Raw genomic sequence first — 19,109 nt, 5'->3', positions numbered from 1 at the left:
TCTATGGGATTTGCGTCAGGACTGTTTGGTGGCCACTCCACTGACTCAAGTCCAATAACTCGGTGTACAAGCATTATCATGCATTAGCACAAAATTGCCATAACCAATTAAGTCGCCGTAAGGTGAAACATGCTCTTCAAGGATGTTGCGTATGTACCAGTCAACATTAATTCTCAAATTCACCTCTATACACTTGGTGCAACTGTCCCAAATAATGCCACTCCACAACATGATGGAACCACCACTTGAGTTAACGTTATGTATAAGATTACATTTTGCGAAACGTTCTCCAGATCTTCTGTTTACTCGACCACGTCCATCTGGTTTTCATAACTGTATTCTTGTTCCATCTGTGGAAATAATTTTTCCCCACTGATGTTCATTACAGTTGGCATGGGCTATGGCAAATTGTACGTCTAGATTTGTGATGTGGGAGAAGCCTAGGAACTCTGGCAGGGCGTTTTGGATTTGAATCAACTTCTTTTAGTCTTCTTAGTCAAATCAGCATCGTTAAGAGCTGACTGAAATTGTTTCAGTCAACTATGTTCTAGTTGAAATCCAATAATATAGCATAAAGCTTTTTCGGAAGCTCACACCATCTTTCTCGTTTCAAATGTAACACCTCTATATTTGAGATATTTGAATTCATTTCCCAATTCTTGAGTTCATCCAAAATCTGTTATGTTCAATACTAAGGATTTTCAGCAAGTAACGGCCGAATCAATCAGAACATTAAAGATTCGTCATCGATGTTTTTGTTTTCCTCTAGAGAATGAAATATTTTTTATATTCATGTTATTATCAATGAGTTCGTTATTTGTTTTGCCTTCTTTTTTATGTTACCACGATTTTTTTCACAACTGCCCGTGCAATTCGGGTATGCGACACTGCAGTTTGAGAATGCTCTTCTACAATGACATCTGCCAATATCTCACTTTTCGTGCAACGGCAAAAATTATGCTCAAGATTTCGTCAGTAACTCATGTTACTCGCAGATGATGTTCAGATTGGAATAAAAGTTGAGAGACTGAAGTTATGAAGGTAGCTACACCTCCATAAAAGATTTGTAGAGAAGGATGTTTCTGTGACTGAAGCACCTTACTATGAGAGCCGTCTTGATGGTGTATGGAAATTTATTTTTTTGGTTCTACCACCGCCATTTAGAATGATATAAAAAGGCAGAGAAACTTTCAATATTGTTTCATATTTGATAGTTCGTACTGAAACCTCTGGTATAAAATGAATCAATTGAAAGCACTTTCCCAACATCAGAATCTGGATCCGATGCGTGGATCATGTATTTGCCATTTTTGATATGAATAGGAGTAAGGTAGAGGATTTTGTATCATGCCCTAACAACATATTTGCAAATATAAAATTTCATTTGAAATTGAAAATAACGAAGAACTACCATTCTTGTTGGTACTAGTTATAAAAAATGTCGGTGAGGGTGTAGAGTTTGATGTTCAAAAAATATGTTCAAAATATATTTTTCCGTTAACCAGCTGTCGCATCCCTATGAACCACAACCCTCAGAAGTGTGCGAGCTAAGGACTAACGAGGCCTTACCTTTTAACGTGTGATTCCTAACACGGGCTGGACGATAGCAAGAGAAAATAGATCGTTTAGACTGCGGCTTGAACCACCGACTAACACGGCGGTCGATTGAGCGGGTGAACAAAGCATCCAGGTCAAACCGACTGGCTACCGAAGTATAAAGGAAGAATACAGCTCCTATAATTGCCCACAACAAAAGATGGCGGAACTACAATTTCTTGTCCACAGACTGCTAACATTTCCTTGAGCAAAGGAAGGTATGAGATTGAGGACAAAGTTGTTAGTGGGGTAGCTGAAAGTAATGGATATCCATCAAACATAGTGGATGAATGAATTAGAAAACAAAAATTTAAGGAGTATCTTCATGATGCCTCGACTTTTAGAAAAGAAGATTATTCAAAATTTATAGTGCTTTCATATGAAACCAAATACTCCAATAGTTTGGTCCGACATTCAGAAAATTGAATGTAAGAGTGACTTTCAAAACTGCACGTACACTTCAACAAGTGTTGGGCAGTCCGAAACACAAGACGTTGGAAAAAGAAAAGTCTGGGATTTACGAAATAAGCTGTGAGGATTGTGATAGGAAATACGTTGATGAAACCAAACGGACTATATTAGCTCGCTACAAGGAACATATTTTGCATATTCGGTTTCATAGACCGGAGAACTCAAGTGTCGCCTAACATGCCATAGAGAACGATCACAGAATAATTGAGTAAATTTTGGAAAGGAAGTTTTTGACTTTCTACTACTCCATCTTGATACAAAAAAAGATGAGGGAATCTTCCAAAGAAAGGAAGGAAGTAATCAATTTGAAAATAAGTAACTCTATACATAGATGTGTAGATCAAGCAAAGAAGTAACTTTAAGACACAAACTGACAAAAAATTCCTCCTGAAACAGCTACATTCATATAAATATCGAATTACACGAAAGAAAAAAAAATCTTTCGAAACAAATACTTCTATATGAACACTGAATTACACAGAAGATACTTTTCTCTACTCAGTTTGTATTTTAAACATTCGTTGTGGAATAAAAATCAGATATCATTCACACGAGTTCTAATTTAAATGAATGGTAACAAATTGCACTTACATGGAACACTGTCATCCTCACTGGTATACATCGATGTTTCGCCTTAAGACACTTGCCCCAAGGCTCTTCAGTAACAAATAAGATAACATTATAGAAAATACACACAATTCATTCATGAATTACGATTTTTAATGTCACGGAATAAGCTTGATCTGTTTATGTCATCGATGACATCGTAATGACATTCATTCACCTATTTGTTCAGTGTTCATATAGAAGTATTTGTTTCGAAAGAATTTTTTTCTTTCGTGTAATTCAATGTTTAGATGAAAGTAGCTGTTTAAGGAGGACTTTCTCTCAGTTTGTGTCTGAAAGTTACTTCTTTGCATGATCTACACATCCATGTATAGAATTACTTATTTTCAAATTGATTACTTCCTTCCTTTCTTTGGAAGATTCCCCCATCCCTTTTTTTTGTATCAAGATGAAGTAGTAGAAAGTCAAAAACTTTCTTTCCCAATTACAATGTCATAAGGAATACTTCAGGTATTTTCGATCGAGTCGGACAATCAATGACAAATCGATTGCAATCGTGTATTTTATCAGAAGGTGGACATTTTGCTCATTTACTTTGTGGACAAAAAACATGGGTTTTCAGTTGCCTAATCATAAAACTACAAAAAAAGGTAGTGACGTTTTTTTCCTCAATATTGTTGGCTGTGATGTCCACTGAAACGCCACTAGCTAAATAAGCGCCTCACTTGTTCAGCGCTTCAAATAACTGTAGCGAAGTTCAGTTGAATCGGTGTAAGGATATTTTATAAATACTACATTTTTCGAACTTCAACGCTCTATATATCAGAAACGAAGCAACTCTCGACATGTTCATTGAGACACCAAACCGTGGTGTTGGGAAAAAACTCCAGTAATATTCTGAACAATCAAAACTTCAAGCCGTGAAAAACAATAAATAATAATAATAATAAAGATCTCAGTGAGGAGCTTTTTTTTCTCAACAAAAGCTAACATAAAATCCACCAAAACCACTTTCTGTAATATAGAAATCTCTGATTTATAAATTCACATTTTTCGTTACATATATCGCTCTGACTACTAGTGATACAGATCTTCAAAATCACCAAACCACTAACAAACAATAAGTTAGAGAAATAGTAGTTGACAAGTGAAATTTGTATTTTCTTTATTTCAATTACTTTCATCCAAAAAATTTTAGAATTGAAAAGTTCCAAAATTGTTTGTTTTCTGTAAACTGAAGGCTGAAGGTTGAAACTGAAACTGAAGAATCACCTGATTGAATTGAATTTTTTAGTATGAACTTTTGTCAATGATACGTTTTTTCAATTCATTGAAAGATTTTTGATAGATGCACTTTTTCCTTGGTTGAACTCACTCTACATTTTTCCACATTTCACAAGTTATCTTTATACCAAGAACTCTCTTGAAAATGGAAACACTATATTTCACTTACTAGAATCATCGATGCTTGTGTAAGTAAACCATATTTTATACATATCACAACCATGGTATGTTAAAGTAGCTTTCAACTTTCAACATAAATGTATAAAACGAAACGATTGAAACACTCACCAAAAACAGGATCAGAAGATATATCTTTGACATCGTGATCAATTATGAATATGCACTTGCTTTGACTCCTCTTTTAATAAAGATGATACGCAAATCCGTATAACCCAAATAGTATTCTTTCGAACAGTATATATGCTTGGATTAAGATTAGCGTTTATTATGCCGCGAATAATCAACTATTAATTAGTATTTTGAAGAACCATAAAGTAATAACAGTTAGACTTCAATTCGCAAAATGTTTATTGATGGGTGAGCCGTATCCAGGCAAAATGTATTGCGATGATGGTACCTTCAATTTAACTTTGTGCAGTTTGAAAAATACTCAAATTCACGAATTTGAAGGAAAAGTTACCATGTTTTCAAAGGAAAATATTCATTGTCATGATCCTCTAGCTTGTTGCATCTTCGACGAAAACAAGAGATGAAGATTTCACACAAAAATCAACTTGAAATAATAGAAAGCTAGAAAAATTTAATGCTACGAAAACACATGCATCACTGAACAGCAGAGAAAAGAAAATACAATATTAAGAAAGCATTTATAGGTAGTATAGGTAGCGTGAAGTTGCTTTCGGGCTAACGTTTCGTTGCTGTTTCCGATTTCAAGGGAAGAAATATAAGGAAAAATGCATGACGGCGCTTTCAGGGTCGAAATACTCCGGAGGTAAAAAAGCTCCCCAATCGGATCTCCGGGTGGGAGCTGATTCAAGGTCATCATCCCTCAGAAGTTATTCAAAAACCACTATTTCTAACAGTCAGCAGGGTATACCTAACATCAGTCCACAGGGAAATAGCATGGTAACTATAGTTGCTAAGAGGCCCACTAGCAACTTCAAAATCGACTTCTGCAACATTACAGTATTGAACTCAAATATAAACTCAGTGCATCAACATCTATCTGCAATCAAATAGTCCTCATATTCTTGCACTCACAGAAATCGAAGTCAGTGCTTCAACAAACTCCGTTAGTTTTCAACAAGAGGAAATGCTAGAACCCCAAAAATTTTATGTTATGTGGTTCAAAATAATATCACAGAAGATCACCAATTTCATATGCTGCGTTCATCGACCACCTAGCGATACACAATTTAGGCACTATTCTCTCCACTTGCCACCATTGACTTTCTACAAATCAATCATTCGAGTGCCGAAATTTCCATATTCGGTGACTTCAATGTCCACAATATCGAATGGCTCAAATTTTCTAATATCAATGACGAACAAGGTCGCGAAGCTGAGGCTTTTGCAATAAGCAAGCAGCGAACTTTCACATTATAAATGAGCCAACCAGGATTCCTGACTGTGATGGAGAATATGCTAGTCTTCTGGATCTATACCTAACAATCAATTCAGAAATTTACACAGTCACCGTAAGGTCTCCATTGGGATCTTCTGACCACAAATTCATTTCAGTGTTGAGTGAATTTCCGATGAATGTTGGGGAAAAATCGAAACCGCGCAAAGTTTGGCATTACAGATCAGCTGAATAAAAAGATTTTCAAGACCTTTTCCGAAATTTCCCCTGGCTAGATATTTGTTTCAGCTCTAAAGGTCCATCATCTTGTGCTTCTGAAGTCACGGAAGTTATTCTATCGTCAATGGATGGATTTATTCATTTTTCAATAAAACATCCTTCTAACGGAAAACCTTGGTTCAACAAAAATTGCGAGCAAGCTGTCGCTTTCAAAAATCTCGCCTACCGGCAGTGGCGCAACATTTCCAGTGCCAAACACCGAACTAGGTTTGCTGATGCTCGCAATAACTGCAAACTTAGGATCAATGAAAAAAAGAACTTCACCATCTGATAATTACGGAAAAACTGCTTGCCAATCCCAAAGGGTCTAGATTTTTCTGGTCAACAAAATCCACAATTTCTCCACTAATACAAGCAAGGTTCAATTGCAACAACATCCACAGAAATAGCAAATCTACCAGCTGAACAATTTGGGTCCCACTCCTCAGTCGATTTCCCACACTAAAATCCACAATGCCGGAAATTACTTTTCGACAGCGTCTAGTCAGGCGAATTTTGAAACAGCTCAATATCAATAAGGCGTCTGGGCCTGATGAAGTGTCCGTCATCATACTCAAAAAGTGCGCAAATGAACTCGCAGCAGTATTTTGCAGACTTTTGAACCTGTCTTACAAAAAAGGGGTTTTCCTTCTTGTTGGAACATTGCCCGCATTGCGCTTGATATTTCTAAAGCCTTTGACACTGTGTGGCATGAGGGTTTGCTAGCCAAACTTCGATGATATGGCTTGTCGGATCATTCTGCAAGTGTCCGTCGATGGATATCTCTCGAATACTTTCATCATCAACGCTGGTGTTCCTCAGGTATCCATATTGTCTTCAACTCTCTTTTTATTGTATATCAACGACTTATTAAAAAAAAAACAAGAATCCAATATAGTGTTTTGCTGATGACAGCAGACTTGTCTCGTCATTCCATTTGGATTCCAGGACATCGGTTACGTAGGCACATTTTCACCGGCAGCAGGGGGTTGCATATCTGAATGAGGATCTAGAAGTGATTTCGAATTGTGGTGAAAGTAACCTGGTTCAATTTAATGCCACACAAACCCAGGCATCGATTTTCCCCGAGAAGATAAATGTCTCCGAACTGGATATAATAATGTCAGGTCAGACAATTCCTCTAACGGCTATACTCGTTAGAGGATTTTTAAAGAATCTCACCTAACCTCTGAAGTGAAAGTATTTCCATCAGGACCATTTATCAGGTATCTGTATGTATTTTTTATATTCGAGTGCATCTTCATGCGTCTAAGTTTTGTTTCCACGAATTTATTTTATTTATTTGTATTTTTGGTATTCACCAAATCTTTTTTTTATCACAAACTGCGATTTCCACTTGAAAAGCTGATTACTTAGATGGTGGACAAGTGTTGTAAATATTAAAAAAAATCAACTTCAGAATTGTCACATTATTTTCAACTTTCAAACTATACTACATCAAATTTCACGAAGCCCCACGTTGGGCGCCAAAATGAAATCTCGACACTGAGCCTTATCAGTGGGTAGGTTCCTCGTCCACAGGTGTCGGATGACAAGTGGGCATTTGCCGCTAGCTTCAGTGAAGAAGGAGTGGTTCGATAAAATGTCACTGAATTTAAAGTTATTTATGGGCGCCAGGTAAATTAAATTTCCAGACAAATACCCGATTTCGCAAACTCAATCTTACAATTCACCAACTCTGATTGAAACAACAAACCGTACTACTAAACCAATTTATTAACAACAATAATCATAGTTTTTCATGTAGTACAGGATCCTCAAACATTAACCTATGAAAAAAATAATTAACCACTGGACTGGAAGCGTAAGTATTAAATTACTAAGCAGGCATTGAATATTCAGCAAAAAAAAACAATAAGCTTATTCAATTCAACGAATTGATATACTGGCATGTAAATGAGAGTAGCAAGCAATTATATAGCGTATGACGCAAGTGAGAAACCGTTATCTATCTCTAGTCATACCATAAGCAAAACTAAGTAGGTAACAGTAAGTATTTGGTAACTATAAATAAATCAATATCAAGCAGAAAAGGGAGGAGAATGCATAAATACCATTTCCAATGAGGGGGGCAGTTCCGCTAATAAACGTTGCTTGAGCTCAGGCGCATGCGTTATACCATATAGTTATTCAAAAATATGCAATCAGATACGAATAGCGATATTACCAAATTATATGCATTTACACCTCTAACAATTATGAAGTATAAAGTTAGCCACAAAGCAACGTGATATCTTAGCAATAAGCAATCATAAAAAAATAGTATTCAAACTTGCGTGCTCCTCGAAGAATATGGCACACGCCAATTCGGTCCGTCTCTCTGTAGCGCCCTGTAGATTGGTAGTTTTGGAACGCCCTGTATATTCCACGGATGAGCGCTAGTCTCTTTTAGATATCCGCCTTGTACATAGCCTCTCAATGTGTTCATAATTCCAGGGATTATTGGACTCCAAAGACCAATAGGAGAAAATAAAAAAAACCCTGTCAGAAGGGGAAGTTCAATTTAGAAAACTCTACAAAACTGAAAAATCATATCCCCCTTTTGACTAATCCGGTAAAAGCAATGGAACAAAGTCGGAAACTGAGAGATCCATCATGGAATGCCAGGGTGGTGTCTTCAATGTCTTCGTCTACCGCAGTCGCGTGATGGGTATAGAGGATCCTGACACACTTGCACACTTGCACCTGTCAGCATGTCCAGCGTATACGGTGTCAGCCTATATCTATCGACGTAACGTGGCCCTAAGAGTGCTTTATTACCATCCACGGCACTTTTACGGTATTGACAAGACACCGGTGTTGCGCTACGCTCCGGGGGATATTGAATCCAATGTGGGGAAGGAGAAGTGTCGAATTTATTGGAGCCATTCGTTCCTCACCCTCAGGCTCATACAAGGTAATGTGCTTGATGTAGTCCTTTTCGATCACCATAGCAAAATAAAAATCCTCACAAAACTAGGAATTGAAAATTCTAGTGTGATAGTATAGACTGCTTTCAAAAAGCAGTCTATACTATCACACCAGTTTCTAATGGTGTGAAGTATATTATTCAACGAGCGAGAAATGTAGTCATAAACTCGTAAGAATGAAGTTTGTCGTAAATCATTCGAGTACTGCATATCTCTCTCGAGTACAATACCATACTTTTTCTATGACTATAACAGGAATATTTCGAAATGAGGTTGAAATACAGGGTAGGGAAGATAATTTGTGTCTAACTTCCACTGAGATTTTTATTTATCCGACTTCGGTTTATTAAACCATTCTCAAGTGAACTGACGCAGATTGACAAACAAATTGTACATATATATATCATGTATATGTACATATCATATATCATATATCATATATATATATATATATATATATATAATGATATGGTCACTGTTGTTCAGGTACCTGCAATATGTACCTGAAATAACAAAAATGTTACCAGAATTATCAATACCTCATCTGAGATACCAGAACAATCAAAATATCAGAATTACTGAATATTGTTCCAAAAACACTACTTGTGGATTGCTTAAATAACAATGAATACCTATGGAGCAATCCACAACTAGTGGGGTTGATCCAAAAACACTACTCGCGGATTGCTCAAATACCAAAGGATACCAATGTAGCAATCAACAAGTAGTGTTTTTGTATCAATAGTCAGTAATTCTGATATGTTATGATTGTTCTGGTATCTCTGATAAGGTATTGATAATTTAAATAACATATGTGTTATTTCAGGTACCTATTGCAGGTACCTAAAAGACATTGAACATGTTATTGTATATTTGATGATTTATTTGTCAATGTGAGTCAATTCCTTCGAGAATGGTTCAATAAACCTGAATCGGTCGTAACAAATGAAAATATTAGTATAAATTAGACAAATGTTATTTTCCCTAACTTATATTTATTATGAATTTCTACAAAACAAATAAATCGTCAATTGAACAAAAAAGATTTAGTTGTGAAGGATATCCCTAATGAGGATTTGTTAAAAAATGTCTTTTCTGTTAACTAGCTGTTGCTCTCCCTCAGAAATCGAAACTTGTGCGAGCCAAGGATCAACGAGATCTTACCTTTTGTTGATTAAAAATTTCTATAATCACATTTCGAATTATGTCATGAACAAAATAATTTTCTGTTATTGAAATTAAATGAGAAACTCGAACAGTTGGATTTCATATATTCATATTTTCATAACTGGAACTGTTAAACGGTTATTTAATCGAATCAAAAATTTTTTCTGCAGTAACATTTTTATTTTTCATGGAATCATCTATATATCCTTCCGCCACAGATGTAGACTTCCAACCTTCATGCCTCTTCATATCAGTGATGTCTCCACCTGCATCCACTAGCAGGGTGGCAGATGATCTTCGAAACATATGCCCAGCATGAAGTTCTTGATTTGGGAATTTTAAAAATTTTGCGATCTGTTCACATTAGCAATGTAAAATAAAAAAAAATGGGAGCCGTCACGGGACGCCTGGCAGATGTGAAACATCGAAATCATTTTGTACATGTAATATGTATAAAAGAACAGATTGCGACAGGAACTAGTATGGAATAATGTAGAAATGGAATATTTATTTTAACAAAGATAAAAAAATCAAAAATTCATTTCAAATTGTTATAACTCAATTATTTAAATCAGTAACTGTGACAATGACAATTTGTCGATGATGAATTGGTCTAGTATGTTACCAAAGTATCGGACATAAAAATTTTATGATTTACTCCAAAAATAATATAAATGATAGAAATTAAAATGGAAATTAGTGTATTCTTATACGAGTACTATTATATTAAGGAAATTTTATATAACATTGATAGTATGTCTTGTGTTTAACTGTTCAGTTTCAGTAATAATATTTCGTTACTCCTGTGATGATTGTTAGGTACTGAAAAGATTTCAGTGTGGCTTTAATATATCAGTAAACCCAAGAATCTTAGCTAGTTATTGCAATATATTACTCAAATTATGAAAAATTTATTGAATAATAAATTCTATGATATTTCTGTATTATTGATTAATAATACAATTTTGTCACTCTTTATGTAATTTATTTTTCAAGCAAGTGTTTAATTGCATTATTGTGGAATTGGCCGCGATGGTAGTGCGCCCGACTCACGATCGGAAGGCCGTGGGTTCAAATCCCGCCTCGACCAGATATTTTTCTCGAGAGAATTTATCTGGTTGAAGCTGGGATGATTCTGCAACCATGTTAGGAATCACACGTTGAAATCGTTAGTCCTTAGCTCGCACAAGTTTCTAAACTTCTGAGAGTTGTCGTTCGTATGGGGGCGACAGCTGATTAACGGAAAACATATTTTGAACAGATTATATTTCACAAGAACGAAGTTGAAATTAATGATTAATTTAAAAATAGAATATGCTATGAAAATTGTGTAAATTTCAATCTACCAAGAGAGTAGATTTAACATTTACTGACCCTTGAGTCAACCCACATATGCGCGAACTCAATGCACAGATAAATGCACACTTTGATCAGAAAATATAAAAATATAATTAACTTACTGATGACTTAATAGTGTGATTTTGCTTTCTTTTGAGGAGGTTGTTCATTTTCATTTTCCAAATTATTACTGTAAGATATGGAACGCCGTTTTACTTTTTATTGTCACAAATATTCATTTCTCAATTTATTCAACTAACAATTTATTTGTTTGAATTTAATTGATTCATGCAATTGTTCGACACATTAAAAACGATTGTTCGCAAAATTTGTACTATTTTGAATGACACTTGATTTAAAATGTTACATGAATTAATTTGTTTTATGAAAAGTTGCTAACAGTTATAATATAGATTCATTGTTTGGAATTTTTGGAAGTGAATGTTCGTCATATATACTTTTTTGTAACTATCGAATAATTTACTACAATTTCTGTGAAACATGAATAAAATTGTTTGTTGATAATTATAGTTACATGAATTAAAACGATTGTTGATAATTTCAATTCGACGCTAGCGTCGAACTATCTAGTGATAGTAACACAATATTCCGTCCGACCGCAGCGCCGAATAAAAATTATCATCAATCAATTTAATTCATGTATCACCTAAAAGCAACAATCAAAACAATTCATTTTTACAAAATACCAATAGAAAGTAAAACGGCGTTCCATTTTAGTGGTACATGAATTAAATTGTTTGTTGATAATTTTTATTCGGCGCTGCAGTCGAACGGATTATTACCGTAGTATGACTAATGACATACATATTATATGCAGTTATGTAGTTCCGCAAAAATACGCCCGAAGTCAGCGCCGAATAAAAATTATCGACAAACAATTTAATTCATGTATCACTGAAATTCAACAAACAAAATAATTCAATTATTTTCAAAGGAATATTAATAAAAAGTAAATCAGCGTGGCACGCCGTTTTACTTTCTATTAGTGATTTGTAAAAATGAATTGTTTTGATTGTTGCATTAAGGTGGTAGATAAATTAAATTGATTGTTGATAATTTTTATTCGGCGCTGCTGTCGAACGGATTATAGTCGCAGTAGTTTGTATTACAGTTTTCTTGGTTGGGGATCTACGAATGTGAACACGTCATTAATGTTTTTTCTAGTCTATTAAATTAGGAGAAAGTTTCCCATTTTGTGAGTTATTTAAATGACATTGAAATTTTAGATACATCAGTAAAGTTGTCGATAAAAATAATCTATAGAAACGAGTTGAACAGAAAGTTGTTTATGAAGAGATGCATAATAATTATAAATATTTCATTAAAACAACGATAATAATAATTATATGATAATTATTATTATATATAATAATCATAAACCTTCTGGTATATTCTCTTGCATGAAGCGCCTAACCCACCTTTTCACGAATGTCAGAATGAAACTGGATCATGAACGATGAAATGAAAATGATTATATATATATATATATATATATATATATATATATATATATATATATATATATATGTATAAAATATAGAAAGGTTAATGCAGTCAAGCTGCTGGAAAATAATTCCATGAAAATCAAAAAATAAATAGATGAGTACTCTTTGATCATTCCCATATTGATTTCAATTCAAGAGCCACCGGTAGACAGCTGTTTCAGCCTATTGGGCATCATTCCAATATGGAATTTTTTTCCAGCAGCTTGACTGCATGAACCTTTCTAGATTATATATATATATATATATATATATATATATATATATATATATATATATATATATATATATATATATATATATATATATATATATGTCCATCGATCATTTTGAGGATAGTATAAGTATAAATATACCGGTATAACTTTTCTCAAATTAACCACTTCTTACCGAAAAACGTTATAATTATACAGATATATGTTTTCTCAAAATACACTGTATAAAACATTTCAATGAATACTCATATACCAGTCATTTAGAGAAATGCAACTGTATAAATATACAATGTATTGAATAACCATTATATGCACATTTCAAATATTTTTTTGTGATATGAAGGCTTAATTTTTATTTTCACTTTCCTTTTCTCTATTGGTGCTGGATGGAGCCTGTAAAGTCATCAGGATTTGAATCCCTTTCTCTATTTTACCGGCGACGTGAGAAAGCAGGAATTGGATCATTTCTTTCTAAGGCATCTGTTCGAGTGGCAGATGAATTACCATCGATTTAATCCTGATGTAGCAAAATATTACAATATTTGTCATGCAATTCTCAGCTCCGAGTGAGGCGAATATCGTCCGAAAAAAGACGAAAAACGAATGAAATATCGAGATCCTCTCTTCGAACTCTTGAGGCTCTATCCATACCACTCTGGTAAAATGGTTGGAATAATTGGTGAAATGAAGCCCTCTCTACTCTTAAACCTTGAAATCATACCGGCTTGCCACAATATGGCAGTAAAAATATGGTTGGACAAATGCTGATGGCTGTCCTTCTTGGCTCATTACGGTTACTCAGGGCCCAAGATTCTCGGACCCAATGATTAATTATCTCACGTTGTGGGGAGTGGTCATTGGTTAATGATGTCGGCGCGCCCTCAGAAAGTATCGGAGAAAGAACCGAATGAGCAACACCTTTTTGTTTATATATAATAATGATAATAATAATAATTACGGGTGCTGTATTATGATCTTTGTCACTTTTACGGTATTGGAACTAGTAATTTCCCGCCCTTAGGCAAACACCAGTCAATAGCCTAATATTCCCCTTATTGAAAATCAAAATAAGTCGATATTCTTTGTTAAGGTTTCAGCTCTTGATAAAACGAATATTGTCTGGAAAGAAAAGGGGAAACAGATGAAATATCGAGATTTATTTGTCGAACTCCGCAAACTTCACCCACACCACTCTGTTGAAATGGTTGTTCTGATCATAGGAGTTCTTAATGGAATAATGCCATTTCTACTCTAGAATTTCAAGATCATACCGGCTTGCCTTAAAACGGCAGATATATGGGCCGCACAAATATAGGGGCTATCATTCTTGGTTCGCTTCTGCTTCTCAGGGCACACGATTCTCGGAGCCAATGATCACTTACCTCACGGTGTGGGGAGTTCTCATTGGTTGATAATGCTGGCGCGCCTCCCGAATGGGTCGGAAGTTCGAGCACAGGGCTTGAGCCTCAACCATTTTACGTTAAAATAATAATAATATGAAAATCAAAAATATTTTGAAACTATCTCAAGCGAGACACTGGCATTCAATAGTCCCAGAAGCTACAATGTCCATTTGGAGTAGCCTTTTTTTTAGGATCATCACGTCCCAGGTATCCAACAGCTCGTTCAAATACTCCAATTGTTAACCTCCGTTCATCTATCTCATGATAGTCATTAATATAGTTAGATTCGTTCAAAATTTCATACGTCCGCAAATTGTAAAAACCCTCGATAACATTTTAATAATGAAATGCATACAAAAACAAACATAAATGACATTTTACTAGATTTTCTCGTTGAAATAATTTTCTCGATGACGTCACATCTGTCAAATATTGAAATAATTTCAGAAATATCTCTAATAAATGTTTCAAAAAAATAAGTAGCTCAAATTTACAGAATGCCTTCTTCCTCATCTGAGATTTTCTCTTTAAAAATTTCTCCGAAATCGACATCATATGTGAATTATCTAGATTACTCACGATTTTTTCGAATATGAGTAGCTAACTCAAGTGATAATTCTGAACATCCGTGGTTATATATGAAGCACGATTTTCTGGGCTGCGTTCATAAACTTAAGGGTACGATTATCTTACTCCGAATCATTCATAAACTTATTTTAGCTTAAGTACTCAGAGTATTAGTTAGCAACGTGTTTTCTAATCACGTGGTTATACTTTGCTTATTCGCCGGAAGTGAGTAAATTAACAGAATCCCTCAAAACTGGCGAAACATACGTCAAAATATCTACCAATTAGTGTTTCTAATTGGCGGGAAGTTTCCCATAGGACGGACACCTTATAGAAGTAAACACAAGTGAGTTCACTCTCCGCTATATTTGGGTCGAAATTCCCCACCTTGAATTTTATGCGTGGTTGACCTACAGCGCAACCGACTGAATCTGTTGTGGTAGTTCCAAAAAATCCCTGTAAACCTTCGAGAGCCAAACAGTTTGGAAGTTTATATATGCCTCCAGATTCATTTTTACAAAGTATAATTTATCTAGAGACAAAATTTCTTAATCACTTCAACAATTCATGTTCCAATGATTTCATAGGCAACCAGCTCAAAACAATGTTTTCAAAAATCAACATTTCTCACCCTTGTAATAATTTTCCTTTGGATTATTTATTTTCTCTTTTCACAAGGGTAAGAATTTATTATACTTTGAAATTTGCCAATAGAAATTTGAAAACAAATGTTGAAAAAAACAATTCAAAAAATCATCATTCTGAAAAACCTTTAGATTAGATCAGCATAAGTTTTTGACCTAAATTGTATAATCTTACTATACAAAATATACGTTTATTTCGACACCTTGTCTTATTTTTTATCAATTCCCAAACAGTTCATAATCATGTGAGACATTTATTAGGAACTCCTCGTAGCAATGATGAAGTCAGATCATGGTCACATATTCTTTTATCGAACCCCGTGCAGAGGTGCACGATAGCTCTTAGCCGACACCCTCCTGTCCCGCCACACGCCAGCAAAAAGTGAAATCTGAACCCGACATATTAAAGAAGCCGACCGAAAGTGAATTTATTTGTGTTTACTTCTATACGGTGGTATGGGATATTTTAATATTGTTGGACGAGTCAATTGTCGAAATAATTCAGTACTTACTGGAACAAAAAAACGGAATGTGCGCAGCTTTTTCACATACTTTCATATTTACATGAAACACTTCATACAAATAGGATTTTTCATAATTTTTTGTAGTTTTATTCAGACCAACGTTAAAATATCCAAATAATATAAAGGGGAGGTAAATGGTTTCGGCGTTGGCAAGAAGAGTCACTGAATGGCGGCTCGCAAGTAAGCCAGTTCTTCAGACAACTCAATTCGGCAAAGGCAATCACTTTGATTGTCAATAGCACAGTGTAACAAAAGCACTGGTAACGGAAAAGGAACAAAACTTTACTAACAATAATTAAAACAAGAAGTTTTCAACGCTCTTCTCACACTCTCTGTCATCTGGCGGAAATCAGAAATCAGGGCTCTGATGTCTAATGGAAGTGACTAGATCCCGGTGGGTAGTCGTTGGAATTGACTAGGATGTCACGTTACATTAGGTACTAAATTATAAAAAATATGAAATGAATCATATTTAATTCAAATGAGCTGGAAAAAGTTAAATTGTAAGTGCTGTAGTTGCCAAAAAAATATAAATTATTCTTATAATGTTTTGAATCATTTGAAACCTAAATCTAATTGGTATATTTTATAAACTTCACAAACTCTTGTTTTGAATATCGTGAATAAATAATGCAATAGTCAAGTGAAATTTATAATAAAACATGTTCGACAGCCGAAAATATTAATTATTGGTGAAAAGAATGTGCTCGAAATGAAGGCTAGAGGTTTTCGATCGATTGACAATGTTATGAAAGATACTTATACCTATATGCTCTCTGCAATTCCATGGATAAAATAGGTAGCCCAATCAATGAGGTAGTTTATAATCATAGGTACATTTTTTTGTATCAAGATGGAGTAGTAGAAAGCCAAAAACTTTCTGTCCCAAAAAAAAACAATAATAATATTCTTGAAAATATAATAACTTCAAACTCAGCCTCAGGTTTTTAAGTCCCTCATAATATTAATAATATTTCGGTGATCAATTTCCACTTTAATTTGAACGTTCGTACTAGTGGTAACAATGAATTATTCTTATGATTTATTAAAATTAAATGTTTAATGAATCATTACTTCATTTTGAATCTGTATATCATTTCATTTATAACCAACCTTTCGACTAGCTTACTTTCAATAACTTTTATGATTATTCAAAATACGCCACGTTAGTGTTGACGTCACATGTTATGAAAGGTTATGGTCCTTTATCTAAACAAAGCATTCTGTCATCTGAGTTTGTTAGTCTTATAGAGATTTTAGTGTTTTTTAAGAGGAAATTTAAGGTATGTATTAATCTGTAATATAGAGTACACAATCATTTTGTACAAATTTTAACTGAACTGAACCATACCATTTCAAATAATTGATTAATAATCATTCTTAATGATAGATCTAAACCAAGAGCATTTCAAATCTAAACTTTTCTGATTTGAATTTGTTTATATTTTGAATGTATTGTGCAACGAAATCAATAATAATTGATATTAAATATTTTTTTTACAGACAATGGTACAGTGTTGGGCACCCGACTGCAAGCATTATAATGTTCGAGGAACATTAGCTTTCCCAAGGATTCAAAAACTAGAAACTGCTGGATTGAGGTAACAAGGTTAGTAGTTAGGCTTGAAATGATTATATATTATTTTTTTAACTTGGCTAACAATCTAAAATTTACCATAGACGAACTATACAACCAGGCCCTGGTGCATTTTTGTGCAGTTGCCACTTTGTTGATGGAAACAAAAATAATGGACCCACATTGTTTTCACACAATACTGGAAAACAATTTAAGTTTTCTTCTCCAGAAAAGAGAACAAGAAAAAGGAAAGTTGGACATGAAAGAAACTTCTGAAAATCCTATGTAAGTATTGCCAATAATCAATTTCAAATGTTTTCTTAGAATGTTGTTATTTTAGATATGAAACGGAACTGACTGATCCACAACCGTCCACCTCAAAAGAAACCATACCCCCAGGACCTATGTCTGCAGAAATTGTTGCTGAAAATTATTTTCTCAAGCAAGGTCTGCAGCAAGCATCAGATAAAGTGACCCATTTATCAGAACATTTTTCTTTTGAATACATAAGGGGCAACAACAAATTGATACTATTGTATACAGGCATACCTACAGAAAAAAAATATTTATGTCCTCCTTCAATTTATTAAAAAACATAGAAATAAATTGGTATTATAGTTGGAAAGTACAAAAATTGAACAAAGTGGATCAGTTAAACAAGTTAGATCAGTAGATCAGTTAGATCAGTAAGACAAAATTTTCCCCATGAGGATTTAGCCGTTCGATTTAATGGGTCACGGTCATCAGTATCGAATGTGGTAACAACATGGCTTCATGTGTTACATGAAATTATTTTCAAACAAATGATGTCAAAAATTCCACCGAGAAGAAAAATAAACTTTGTTTGCCAAATTGTTTTAGCAGTTTCACGAACTGTAGAATCATTTTATATTGTACCGAAGTGTATACATGTATACTAACATTTAGTTCATACAACCATAGAAACACATGCATGGGTTTGATAGGTGATAGCTCGAAATGGAGTAGTTACTTATGTGTCATGCCTATATCCAGGATCAACATCAGACAAGAAGATAGTGAAAGATTGTGAAATCTTAGATCAATTTGAAGCAGGCGATTTAGTGTTGGCAGACAAAGGTTTTTTGATCAAAGACATTATGCCTGCAGGAGTTCATATTAATATTCCTCCATTTTTCACGACATTCCAGTTTACCCCAGAACAAGTGAGACAAACAGAATGTATTGCAAGAGTGAGAATACATGTGGAAAGAGCTATTTGAAGAATGAAAATCTATATTTAAAAATTTATTCCCAATTCACAATTACCACATGCTGATGCTGTTTTTCAGGTTATAGGTGCTTTGACCAATTTACAATATCCTTTAATCAAGGAGGTAGAACAGTATTTTACCGAGAGTGAGACAAAATCTTAGTTTCATGTATTATTACCTAATTATAAGCATCTATCAATTATATTATGAATAATATTTAGATTTTTTTCAATCTTTTGTTCTAAAGTCAACATAAAATAATGCAATATAC

General features: G+C 34.2%; 1 protein-coding gene and 1 long non-coding RNA gene across 2 annotated transcripts in view; one reads left to right on the top strand and one right to left on the bottom strand.

The window, feature by feature from the left end:
- The window catches only part of LOC111509189 (uncharacterized), a 40,822-nt gene extending 36,502 nt beyond the window's left edge, over window positions 1-4,320 (bottom strand). The window contains exon 1 of the mRNA XM_023164881.2: window positions 4,207-4,320. Coding sequence (XP_023020649.2) covers window positions 4,207-4,239 — 33 coding nt within the window. The 5' untranslated portion in view covers window positions 4,240-4,320. The remainder of the gene's footprint in view (window positions 1-4,206) is intronic.
- Window positions 4,321-16,622: 12,302 nt separating this feature from the next.
- Window positions 16,623-19,058, top strand: LOC141485196 (uncharacterized). Its single transcript, XR_012467087.1, has 4 exons — window positions 16,623-17,313; window positions 17,534-17,639; window positions 17,711-17,891; window positions 17,947-19,058. It is a non-coding gene; the product is annotated as an uncharacterized lncRNA (long non-coding RNA).
- The last annotated feature ends 51 nt before the right edge of the window (window positions 19,059-19,109 follow it).

Source organism: Leptinotarsa decemlineata, unplaced genomic scaffold (assembly GCF_025532065.1).
Source record: "Leptinotarsa decemlineata unplaced genomic scaffold, Ldec_3_MD MMD2_tig00026314_RagTag_RagTag, whole genome shotgun sequence".
NCBI lineage: Eukaryota > Metazoa > Arthropoda > Insecta > Coleoptera > Chrysomelidae > Leptinotarsa > Leptinotarsa decemlineata.
This window is presented reverse-complemented; position numbering and strand designations above follow the sequence as displayed.